The 12,580-nt window shown below is 27.5% G+C and overlaps 2 protein-coding genes across 13 annotated transcripts in view; both read left to right on the top strand.

Annotated features, from left to right (window-relative positions):
- The window catches only part of LOC135964310 (modifier of mdg4-like), a 59,243-nt gene that overhangs the window by 39,273 nt on the left and 7,390 nt on the right, over positions 1 to 12,580 (top strand). The window contains exons 5-7 of one of the 12 annotated variants that reach the window (XM_065516515.1): positions 503 to 820; positions 1,404 to 1,715; positions 2,025 to 2,160. The exons of 2 other annotated variants lie outside the window; for them this stretch is intronic. In XM_065516515.1, coding sequence (XP_065372587.1) covers positions 503 to 820; positions 1,404 to 1,627 — 542 coding nt within the window. In that variant the 3' untranslated portion in view covers positions 1,628 to 1,715; positions 2,025 to 2,160. Of the gene's footprint in view, positions 1 to 155; positions 405 to 502; positions 961 to 1,403; positions 1,716 to 2,024; positions 2,162 to 2,840; positions 3,185 to 4,260; positions 4,377 to 7,534; positions 7,754 to 7,994; positions 8,533 to 8,765; positions 9,071 to 10,420; positions 10,916 to 11,016; positions 11,442 to 12,580 lie in introns of those variants that run through there. 9 more of the 12 variants (XM_065516530.1, XM_065516529.1, XM_065516536.1 and 6 more) reach the window with 9 other exon arrangements.
- LOC135964312 (uncharacterized) lies at positions 3,169 to 4,160 on the top strand. Its single transcript, XM_065516540.1, has 3 exons — positions 3,169 to 3,202; positions 3,274 to 3,389; positions 3,758 to 4,160. The coding sequence occupies exons 1-3, from the start codon at positions 3,184 to 3,186 to the stop codon at positions 3,974 to 3,976; spliced, it is 354 nt and encodes a 117-aa protein (XP_065372612.1). The 5' UTR covers positions 3,169 to 3,183; the 3' UTR covers positions 3,977 to 4,160.

Genomic DNA, 12,580 nt, shown 5'->3' with positions numbered 1-12,580 from the left:
AAGAATTATTCTTGAAATCGATCGAAATTCATCTCACATTTTCAAAACGAGATCGATTCATCACATCTCTGATAATTACTTAATTAAATATTATTTGGTTTACTTTTAGCTTTAGTTAATATATTATTTTTTATTTTTTCTATAAAAACTTTTAGAAATACAAATTACTAAATGTGGCAATGTGGAATATATTGAATATAATGGCAAAACATATCAAAAGACTCGTTCAACAGCGTTTCGCAGTTATTGGACTTGTTTGACCCTTAATTGCCCTGCCTATTTGGTATTGAGTGATCTAAAGGGTGGCCAGCTTATCAAATGTAAAATTCATCTAAACGAATGTTTAATAAATACAAAGAAATTCTAATAAAAAGAAAAATAAAACAAAAAATTACAAAACTAAATATTTACTGTGTTTCATTTGCTAAATAGCTTAGTATTGTTAACAACAAGTACTTTATTAATTTATATTCTTTTTTCATTTGCAAAATATTTCTTTTAGAAAACGCTTACTTTGATCAGGTAGTTATGCAGGCTCAGGTGGTGCAGGTTCAAGATGAGTTGGTAGTTGATGAAGCGGCGGAAACTTCTTCGACATCGTGTGTCCAACGTCTATCAACGGCCAGCTTGCGCAACAGCAACAATGGTCCGGTGTTTGTGGTCAGTAAATACGGCACCAAACAATTGCTGTTGAAACAGCACACATTTAATCGTCATGTCACCCGGGAAGATGTCACTTATTGGCGTTGCAGCCAATTTGCCGTATTACGTTGTCGGGCCCGCATCAAAACCAAAGGCAATATTTTGACAGTATTAAACAGTGAGCATAATCATGAAGTAATAACACAGGCTAGAAAATATGGTTCTCTAAAAACTCTTAAAGCCGAACAGAATGCAAAAAAAGATCCCAAAGAAAAGATCGATGTTAAAAAGGAAATTGAACATTCTGAACAATTACCGGTATAATTAAATGAATAAAATAAACGTAAAAAAACTTAATTTAATTAACTATAAAATAAATATGTCATAACACTAATTTTTTTTATAATAATTTAATTTAATATAATTTTAAACAAATAAAGAAATTGTCTTATTGTTTAACAATTTTCACGGAAAAACTTTGTAATTTCTTTATAACTAAAATAAGTTTTTATGTTTACAACAATTTATAAAACAAAAATACGAATAAAAATTTGTTTTTAAAGAAACTAAAACTGAAAAGAAGAATAAGTAAGTAAGTTGTCACAACGTTATAACAATTAACACATAACTCATAATAAAAGTAAATATTTATTATCTTACTTATTCTTCTTAAACAATATTTAAATTTTAATCAAATTTAAATTCCTTCGAATACTTTCTTTTAATCATTTAAATGTTTTCTTGTTTAATTTCTCCTGTAGTTGGCAACTTTTTCATCACTTATATAACCGGCTTTCGTGGCAGTCGTAAACTTAAGGTTGGTGACTACACATTTACGCGCAATAAAGCATCGGGTAATAAAACCTATTGGTCTTGTGCCCGTGCAGGTATTCATAAATGCAAGGCTCGTGCAGTTACCATCGATGAAGACTTTCGTCACGATGTGGTGCTAAAATGTGGCAAACACAATCATCCACCGTTTTAATGAGGCTCCTCATCCTTAAGCAGACAAATATTTCAAATTTCTGTTTACTATCTGCCCAACACATAAAAATATAGTCGCCAAACATTACGTATGTTTTACCATCATCATCATCAGCATCCTCTTTTAATTTTCTAGTTTATTTAATTTTTGAAATGTTTAAGAAAATTATCAGAAAATGACTGACTGGTGTTTGAAGTTTTGTTTAAAGAATTTGTTTTATTTTTTCTTTTTCTCGTTTAATGGCAAATTTTTTATAATAAACTTTAAAATGTTATTAATTTATTTTGAAATCAAATCTTAATTAATTTTAATGGGGCTGGTTGGGGTGTGTTTGTAGAAGTTGTTTTGAAGCTGTACACTTGCATTTTTATTAATATTTATCTTTTCTATTTTGTAGGTAATATTAAGGTGGAACATGGTGATTTCTCATTTATAATGGGGCAAAGAGGCTGCACCCTATTGGCATATAGGGGTTATAATTTTGTTAAAAATCGCAAAAGTGGTGTGAAAACATATTGGATATGTGCCAAAAAGGTAGGTGGTGTTTTTTAATTTAGAAGTAGCTGTATAAATTTCACAGAAATTTTCACTCCGAAGAAATATTAAAAATATCTTACATTCTGGAAAATACTCGCAATTTTTTCTACTAAATTAAGCCAAAACCAGTAAACTTTTTAAAGAAATTTGCCCAAGGCAACTTAGCCGTTCCAAATTATTTTAAATTTATGGTTAAACGAAGTTCGTAGTTGGTCAAAAATTTTAAATTTGCTTTGGTTTGTATTTTATCTAGGTTCAAAGCTAAAACTCTATATAACAATGGTGTAAAATCGCTCAATTTCAATTGTATATCAATTATAAACCGATTATCCAATTGTTACAATATAGATGCCTTAGCTAAGCTTATGTACCCTTGTTACCAAACTGTTAAAAATCAATTATTGAATTTATAAATTTTTTCGTGGAAAATTCCAGCAAAAATTTACAAATATTGTGTTATTTTGGCATTATTTACAAACATACATATTTTTGTTTAAAAATACACTTTAAAATGCGAATGAACTTTCATACATACTTACATATGAATATCCAAGTATCCAGCATGCATGCAAATATTTCTTACAAACATTTGTTATTTTTTCGTATTCATATTTCTTTTTTCAGTTTTTCAAATTATAATTTCTTCTTTCTTTTCTTTTTTTTTTGTGCATTCTAGGGTAGTTTAAAATGTAATGCCCGCGTTGTGACTGATGTTGTGAATGGTATTACACAGATTGTTTTGGAATCATGCCATCATAATCATTCACAGTTGGTGACACGCAAAAAACGTAAATCTACAGCAATTGCTTTAGCTGAGGCTCTGTTAAATGAGGACACAAAACTAGTACAGGAAATAAGTAGAAAGATTAAACATTCACCTTGATTTCGAAAGCAACAAAGAGCGTTATTGTTGACTGATGATGCTTAAAAAAAAAAAAAAAAAAACACTTATGGATCGTTTGAATTAATTTCACAAATATCAATTAAACAATAAATTTTTGAAATTAAAAATTAATATAATGTTTATTTTACTTTATTGTAAGCGTTCAAAATTGTGTTTAAATTGCATTTTTAATTGTTTTTGTTCCAAATTTTGCTACTATTTCTAGATCTACCAAATTTTGTTAGAGGCCAAGGAGGTTGTCAGATATTGATGTATAAGAATGAAAAATTTGTAAAGAATCGTAAAACTGATACCCGAACATATTGGATTTGTTCGAAAAAGGTGAGTTTTAAAAGTATTTAAAAATCTTAATTTCCTTTAGATAACTAAAAATTTATATAATCAATTTAAATTATTGTTTTTGACGATGTTCGTTGATTGGTAAACTTAGCGATCAATATGTTGCAAAGATAGATGTTTTAAACTATTCTTTCGAGAAATTTGTTATTGATGATCTGCGATAAAGATCCATAAAAGGCACAAATTTCTTATTTTTTTTTTTGGATTTTCCTTATGAATAACTAGTTCAGAAATAGCTATGACTTTAAAATATTTCCATACAAGATTTTTAAAAACAAAAACAGGCCTTTAAAATACTCATTTTAATTAAAAATAATATTTTCTTTTTTATTTTTCTATTCTTATTATAGAACGCAACAATTTGTCGGGCACGCATTGTTACTGGTCGTGATGCATATGGCTTGGAACGTATATTCCAATATAATTGCAAACACAACCATACACCCAAAAATCTTCATTCCAAACTTAAAACCATCAGGAAGGACAAAAAGGGTTTTGTTATATCAAGTGTTACGTCATTAAATAAAATTAATAAAAAGAAAAATTCCAAGAAAATTAACCAGCCTTAGGATTTTGTAAAATTTTTTTTTTACAAAAATATTAAAACATGAATATAGTAAAAAGTTTCTTTTTTTTTTAAATACATCTGTTAAAAATAGTAAAATAATAATTTTGTATTATTTTTTTATACATGGTGTGAGCAAAAAATTATAAATTTAAAATATCAATAAATTACATGAATTTAAAATTAAATTGTGTTATTAAACAATTAGTATCATGTATATATTTATTTCTATTTAGAATGTGTTTTATGTTAAATATTTTTCTTTAATAATATTATCAATCTTTGCAGAACTAGCAGTTTTAGCTGTGGGTCAAAGAGGTTGTACGGTACTACTTTACGGAAATGAAAAATTTGTTAAAAATCGTAAATCAAGCACCCGCACTTATTGGATTTGTTCAAAAAAGGTAAGTTTCAAAGTAATTTTTATAACAATTTTAATGTAAACATTTTAATTTTCAAAGAATAAGCTATTATTTAAGTGAATAAATATTGAAATCAAATTCGACAATTTTAAAAATTTTTAAAGCTGTTCAAATAATTATGCAGAATTTTTCGAAACTAAATTCAAAAATTCAAACCTATGTTTGAAAATTTATAAAAAGATTATTTTAGTTTTACAAATTATAAATGTTGCACACAACTATAGACATTTTACGGCTGTAACCAAAATTAACATGGATTTAACATACTAGTTCATTATAATGTATTTCTTATCCAATCTGCTAAACGCATGTTAAGGAACAATGAAAGACTTGCTAGTCTTTAAACAACAGCTGTTTTGTGTCAAAGTAAATTTCTAAAAATATTTTTACTTTTTCAGAAAAAATTAAATGAAAACTATTTTCGGAATTACTTTAACTTTAGTTTTCAAATTAGAAATGATATTTATTTGTATTTGATTGGTCTAAATATTTTAATAAATTTCGAATTTACAAAATTAAACAGAATCTAAGTAACTACGGAATCAAAACTATTTCGAACGGAATGTGCGATAGATACAAGCCTTTTAGTATGTGAAACATTAAAATTTTTGTTTTATAAAATAAAATCACCTTTAATCATGAATGGCAAAGGTATATCTATTCTGGATCGTTATAGATAGCGAAGTCGATATAGCCATGTCCGACTATCCGTCTGTATGTTGAAATCAACTTTCCGAATTCCCCAAATAACTTACATCCATATGTCGGGAATTCTTCCGACTCGGTTGCTTAAAATAGAAAAAAAAATATTTTTTAACCCGAATTTTTTTTAAAATTCTTTTTCAAAAAAAAAAAAATTAAAAAAAAGAATTTAGAAAAAAACTTTTTTAAAAAAAATTAAAAAAAAAAAATTTGTTTACCTAAAAATATTTAAAAAAAATTATTTTTTAATATAATTTGGTAAAGGGTATTTAAGATTCGACACAGCCGAATATACCTCTCTTACTTGTTTTTGAATTAGTCCGAAAAAACTTATACACACTATTCCAGCCAAAACTTATCCTTGGTTTAACAAATAATTATTTTTTCAATCACGTTAGTTTTTATGTCAGATATTATATTTTCTAAATCATTAATTTTCAATTGTTATTTCTGTCAAAAATGTCAGCGAAAAAAGTAAAACTTCAAAAAAATCCAATATGGACTTTAAACAAAATAGCAAAAGATCTGAATTCAAAAAATCTGATTTAATGGCTTTTCAAACAGTATGACGATGAACCATACTGTTTGAAAAGCCATTAAATAGTATAAGGAAAACTTGAACATTAAAAAGAAAAAATGGATCAGGAAGAAAAAAGTCTCACAGATATTGGTAAGACAAAAGAAGTCGAACAACTCTTACGAAGAGCAACGAACCCTTCTATCAGAATAGCAGCTCGTAAATGCTCTGATTCTTTTGTGCGCATAATGCTGGGTTGAAGTCGTATAAAATTCAGAATGCGCCAGATCGAAATGCGGCAAAGAACTTAGAAGCAAAAGAACGAGCGAAAAAATTTAGGTCAAAATTAAAATAAAAAACACCTGTAGTGTGATGGATGTGAAACTTATGTACTGACAGACTTTTCACAACTTCCGGATCAATATTTTTATGTGGCTAACGGATGTTCAATAACAATACCGGAAAAAACTAACAAAATTAACCAAGATGTCTCTTGTGTTGCAAGCCATTTGAAGTTGAAGCACGATAAACACAGAAATACATAAACGGCCTTTACCTTTCTTAAAAGAAATACAAAAACGGCCTTTACCTTTCTTAAAACAGCACATAGTGTCTTCATATATATTAGGCCCGATTTGGCATCATGCAACTATGGAAAAAAGGCCCTTGAGTAGTATTCAAACAATAATGTCAATTTTGTACCACGGGAGTAGGGTTTTATCACGGGAATTCCCGGTACAAATTTCCCGGGAATTTTGCCCATTTTTCACTACCCGATTCCCGGGATTTTTAGTCGGGAATCCCGGGACGAAAATACATAGAAAACAAGTTAGAACTCTATTTTTTCACCAAAAAACAGTGAAAAGTTTTTTTTTACAGTTTTTTGCTTATATCTTGGCAATAATAGACCGCTTATTATTATTTATTTGGGGTTTTTCGTATGAAAATTTAAAAAGTGAATTCATTATTTATAGAATTTATTTCTTATTGAATCATTCTAATTTCTTTAAATTTCTTCTTCAAACCCATAACAAAATAGCTTCAAAAATTTATTAAATTATTAAATTTTTCTTCAATTCAAATCTGGTACAAAAAGATTAATTTTGTAAATGATTTGATTTAACAAAAATTTAATCATTCAAAGTTTGAATAAATTCTGTTATTAATTATCTTTAAAATTAATTCAGTTTAAACAAAGACTTTGGAATGAATCTAAAAAGTAAATATTTGGAATAGAGTTATAGAATGAAAGGCTGACATTTTTTAATTACGGATTAAGATTTTAGTGAATTAAGCTCAAATTTTATTAATTAATTCGAAGCTCTGATATTTAATAATTATAACACTAAGTTTTTATATGAAATTTGGCTATAATATTCCTAATTTACAGTATCATTATATATTTCGGGAATAGCCGAGTACCCGGGAATGTAGAAAAAATGTCCGATTCGCGGGAATCAAAAAAGGTCTGGAAATTAAAAACCCTACACGGGATGCAAATCCCAAAAAACATAACTGTCCAGAACTTTGGCCTGTGTAAAGGTATTGTGAAAAAATAAAGAACACTGGAAAGTTATCACAGGACATGTACGATTTTAATTTTAAGTGGGCCAACTCGTTCAAAAAGGTAACGGAAGTAACTATAAAATCTTTAATGGTAGGATTTCCTGAAAAAGTCGATAAATTTATAAATACCGAATAATATGCCAATATTTTAATGTTTAATGAATTTCTACAATATTTGAATAAATTTACTCACTCACTCTTTAATACATACTTAAAGATTCGTATCTGTCGCACATTCCGATAACTTGTTTAAGATTAAATTTGAATAACAGCTTTATTATTTACTCATACTTTAAAAAAAAAAAATTAATAATAATGCCGTTTTATGTAAATTTTTCTTATTGTTCATTTTTAGGATATAACCTTGTGCCGGGCACGTATTGTCACTGGTCGCGATCAAAATGGCTTAGAACGTATAATCCAACATACATTTGGACATAATCATACACGAAAATATCCCGATCGTAAAGCCTATAAGGATAAAAATAATATAATATTATCCAAAGTTTTATCATTAAATAGAAATATTAGCAAAAAGAATTCTAAGAATTCCATATAAAATCACCATGTACATAAAAGATCCTATAAATATTTAGCTATAAAGTAACTAACTATATTTTTTTAAATAAAATACTAATACTAATATTACAAAAAAAACAGGAAAAATAAAAATTCATAAAAAAAATTAAAAATAAAAAAATTTTAAGCTAAATTTCTAAATATCTATTTATAAATGTTAAGCAAATTTACAAATTAATATTTCATTGAAACATTTTCTTATAAAACATACTTTTTTATGTTTATTTTGTTTACAGACTCCATGCGTACCTTTCAATATAGTGTGGCTAATGTTAAATTAGAAGTAACGGAGGATAATGAAACATTTTTACACAATTCCTATTTAAAGTGTAATAACACGGCATTTAATCGTGGCAGTGGTGGTCTGGTTAAGACCGGTCTATCTAAACGCAAGCCTACATTTTTAAATTCTCGTACCTTAGATGATTGGGGCCATATAAAATACACTGATACTGCCAGGGGCAATAAACTGTTGTATTTCGAGGGCCATCGTTTTATTAAAAACAATGTTTATGGCTCAAATATCTATTGGAAATGTTCGAAATGGCATAACAATTGTAAAGCCAGAGCCATAACCTCGCTAGAAGTACCCTCTAAATGTATTATAAAAGGATGCCATAATCATCCTTTAACAAATGAAGACTAGATTAATAGGCTGCAAATTAATAACAACAACAAAAACCAAACACTTAAACAAATACACAAAGAAAATACACTTTAATTTTAAATAAATAGCAATATTAAAATGAAAAATTATTGAAAAACAATAACAAATTTTAACAAATTTCTTTTTTCTTATTTTTGGCTTTTACAAAATATCTCCCATTCATATTCATAAACACTTTTTAAATTTATCAAAGGTTTTATAAAACATTTTTAATGGAAATTTTCTTTTATAAATCTTTTATTAGTTTAACAGTTGTTCATGGATATGGGGTTAAACCTTTATTAACTTAATAAAGACTTTTTATTAATATTTTCTTTTTTTTTGTGATTTATCGTTTTAGCATTTCGCATTGATTTTATTGATTCAAAGAAAAATGGTGGCAAATTGTTGGTTATTAATGGTTTTCGTTTCTTCCGCAATAAAAAACATGGTTCCCGCCAGTACTGGAAGTGTAGCAACTATTATAAGGAAAAATGTCCGGCCATAGCCATTTACGATGAGAATACCTTAAATTTGAGGTTGTGCCATCAACATCGCCATGTGTCCAGCAACGATATCGAAATTAAACCATTTTTAGCCAAAGAACACAATATGATGGGTGAAGCTGCTTTAGCGGCTTTTAAAAACTGATAAAAAATAACATTTTGTTATTTATAAAAATTATTACATCTAAAAGGTTGGCACAACATTTAAACACGCAAAGAAAAAAAATAGTGTACAAAGAATGAAGTAAGAAAAGTTTTACACAAGTAAGCTTAAATACGAGTAATTAAGAAAACCTTAAACAAATCTCTATTTTATGTTTAATAGTTGTAATTTATGTAAATTTCTCATTGTTATTTAAATTTTAATACTAAAGACATTTTTGTATGCAACAAATAGAAAATGAAAACAAAAAAAATTATGTATATATTAATAAAATATGCATTTTAGATATAAGTAAAATGGACCTTGATTCTTTTGGTCTATACATCTACTACATATTTAAACAAAATTCTGCCTTATGACCGGATTCAGTAAAAAACAAGTCGTTTAAAAAGACATGTTTTTTAAATTAATTTCCCATTTATTTATTTGTTTAAAAATTGGATGAGATTTGTAATGATAGACAAATTTATTGGAATTTAGGAAGTCATTTAGAATAAATTGCAATGTATTATTGTTTAAGAAGTCGTGAAATGGACACTCACTTTGAACAACATTATTTTGCTGGAATAAAAGCTGAAGTTAAATTTAAATCCTCAAAATAGTTAACTCCATTCACATTCTAACATTTCAGCATTTCTGATAATTTGTCTCAATAAACTAGAAAATAGACAGCTCCAAATGAAATCCATTGCCAAAAAATCATCGTATTCGAATTGTTATTTTGGCCTTTTTAGGATTTATTTTACAAAACTGTTGAATAAATACATACTTTTCTAAATAAAGATAATTTGGGGTTTACAAAAGAAAAAAATTATCTTCAAAAATTACCTTTAACACAAAGTTTTGTTATGTGTTAACTTATAGTTATACTGTCGTTTAGAATAACTTTTGTATGAAAACTGTCAGTTCAACTTTAGGTTAAAACATAACTATACATTGTGATAATATAAGTAAAATGATTAACTTAATTTTCTATATTTTAAAATTGTTTTACTGAATTCGGTTCATAAAAACGTTCCAAATAAACTGAAATCTTTTAAATGTTATTGTTTCTTTTTTAATCTATTTTTGTATATAAATAGAGTGAATAATTTAATAATATTCTTTGTAAATATATATGACAAAAATTGTTTTAATAACATTTTTTACAAAATTTATTTAAATAAAAACCATACAATACAATCATGTTCCAGAAAAATATCTCTAATATAAACCTTAAAGTCTTTAATTATTAAAGGTATGTTTTGAAAACCCAAAGAAAATTTCACTGAATAGCAAAATTTTATAAACTTTTTACTAATTTTTTTACTAACAGATTTTGTTTTTTTTCTAATTTTTCTTTTTCAGAATCCTCTCAGCATGGCCAGTACAAGGGCAAACATCCGAAAATACAATTTTCCGTGTCAAAACGTGGTGGACAATTGTTGTGGTTAGATGGTTTAAAATATTTTCGTAATAATGAAAATCGCACGAATTTATTTTGGCGCTGTCATTGGTATTATCGTCGCATACGTTGTCCGGTATTGATATGTATGAATAAATTTGATATAAATGATTTTCGGCAAATACACAAACATTGCCATATCAAATCATCTACCAAACAGTCCACTAAAACATCAGCTTCCAGAACGGACACAGTAAATCAAATTGATAACGCTAATCAAATCACAAATGAGGAAGTTGTGGTAGTGAATGTGGCACATGTGGAACTAGTGGAAGAGACTGAAAGCCAACAGCAAAAGTGATAGAAAACTCACTATAAAATATTAGTTTATAATAAACTTTAATTTAATTTAAAATCTAGTTATTTTTTAATAAAATAAAAAAGCAAACAATTTCAAATATTATGGCTCCTTAATTCGTTATTTTTAGTTTTTAAAGTCTTTGAATTTAATCATTTTTACTAATCAATTACCTTGTTCTCTTATTATTTTCTCTTTTAGTGGTATTGGCCAATGATGTGGTGCCCAATCCTGAAGATTTTTTGATATTTTTCACTCAATCCCTTAGAGGTAGACCCGCTATTATGGCTAACGGCGTACGCTTTTTGATTATGAGCGAAAATAAAAAGAAAATCTTATGGCGTTGTTCCTCGATGGCTACAAAGAAGATAAAATGTCCGGCACGCATTACCATGCTAAAAGAAACCCCTCCCAAATTTATTATCAATAAAGCCGAACATGTACATGCTGAGCTGAAACGCAACAAATATGGTGTTGGCAAAAATCAAGTGCTTAATGTGGCTAAAATAAAAAGTGAAACTGTGGAATATGATGGCATTATCAACTTTCAAGTTATTAACACAGATGATAATATAGCAACAACGAAGCCCACATCAACAACTAAAGCATCTCGTTAAAGACTTACTAGGGCAGCCAATAACATCCAGTAAGATTAAATTTCAACATACTCAATTACGACATCTTCTATAATAGAAATGTGTAACTAACTTTTTTTTAAAATTTTCTTTTATAATTATTATCTAAAATTTGAATAACTTTGTTTAAAGCCTTTTAAAATAATCTTCTATTTAATATTAATGTTTTTAATTAAGATTTCTTCAGTGTGAATTTCGAAACAATATGTTTCGATAGTACCAAATTCGATTATATTTTGAATTGAATTATCCAGTAGCCTTAAATTTGAATTACTTTGTTTAAAGTCTTTTAAAATAATTTTCTATTTAATATTGATGTTTTTAATTAATATCCAGTTGTTATGTAATCGAATTTGAACGATTTTGAAGTAAATCGTTTTTTTAATTGACAAAGTTATATGTTTCAACCAGAGAGAAATACATATTGAGCTGAAACTAGAAAAAAAACTCAAACAATACATTATCACCACCACTTTGGTTTCTGACAATTGAGTTAGGTCTATGACAGCAGAGTTTCCGATCTATGTCTTTATCTATCATTTGAACCATAGAGCGGAAACTTGAACAAAACGTAAAAGTTTATTTTGATTAATCACACATTTTTTTACTAATACATTCTCACCACTTAGATTTTTGACAATTGAGTTAGGTCTTTGACAGCAGAGTTATCGCTCTAAGTATATTTTTCTATGGTTGAACGAAAAGAAAATGAGAAAATGGCTTAGTTTCTTAGTAGTATATTTAATATCATCTAATGAATATAACATATATTAGAACTGTAATAATGTGCACAGAAAGACAACATAAATCACTTTATTTTTTTTGATACATATCAAAACGTTAGAAATTCTAAATTATTTTGATTTTTATTTACAACTAGCTGAACCCGGTCCGCGTTGCTGGTCTTTAGAAAACATCTGTTTATATTGCATCTCGATCTCGATTTTAATATACAGTGTCGGAAAAAGTCGGTAATCCAACCTTCAATGTTAATACATGTATGTGGTGGCATTTCGGCTGGTTCCAATGAGTTCAAAAATTAAGTAGGATAATTGACGACTTGTTCTTCGTTCATTACTGTGTCAATCGATTGGTATTTTATTGTTTCGCCAGACACTTTCAATTGTATT

The sequence above is a fragment of the Calliphora vicina genome, chromosome 1 (assembly GCF_958450345.1).
Source record: "Calliphora vicina chromosome 1, idCalVici1.1, whole genome shotgun sequence".
Classification (NCBI taxonomy): domain Eukaryota; kingdom Metazoa; phylum Arthropoda; class Insecta; order Diptera; family Calliphoridae; genus Calliphora; species Calliphora vicina.
This window is presented reverse-complemented; position numbering and strand designations above follow the sequence as displayed.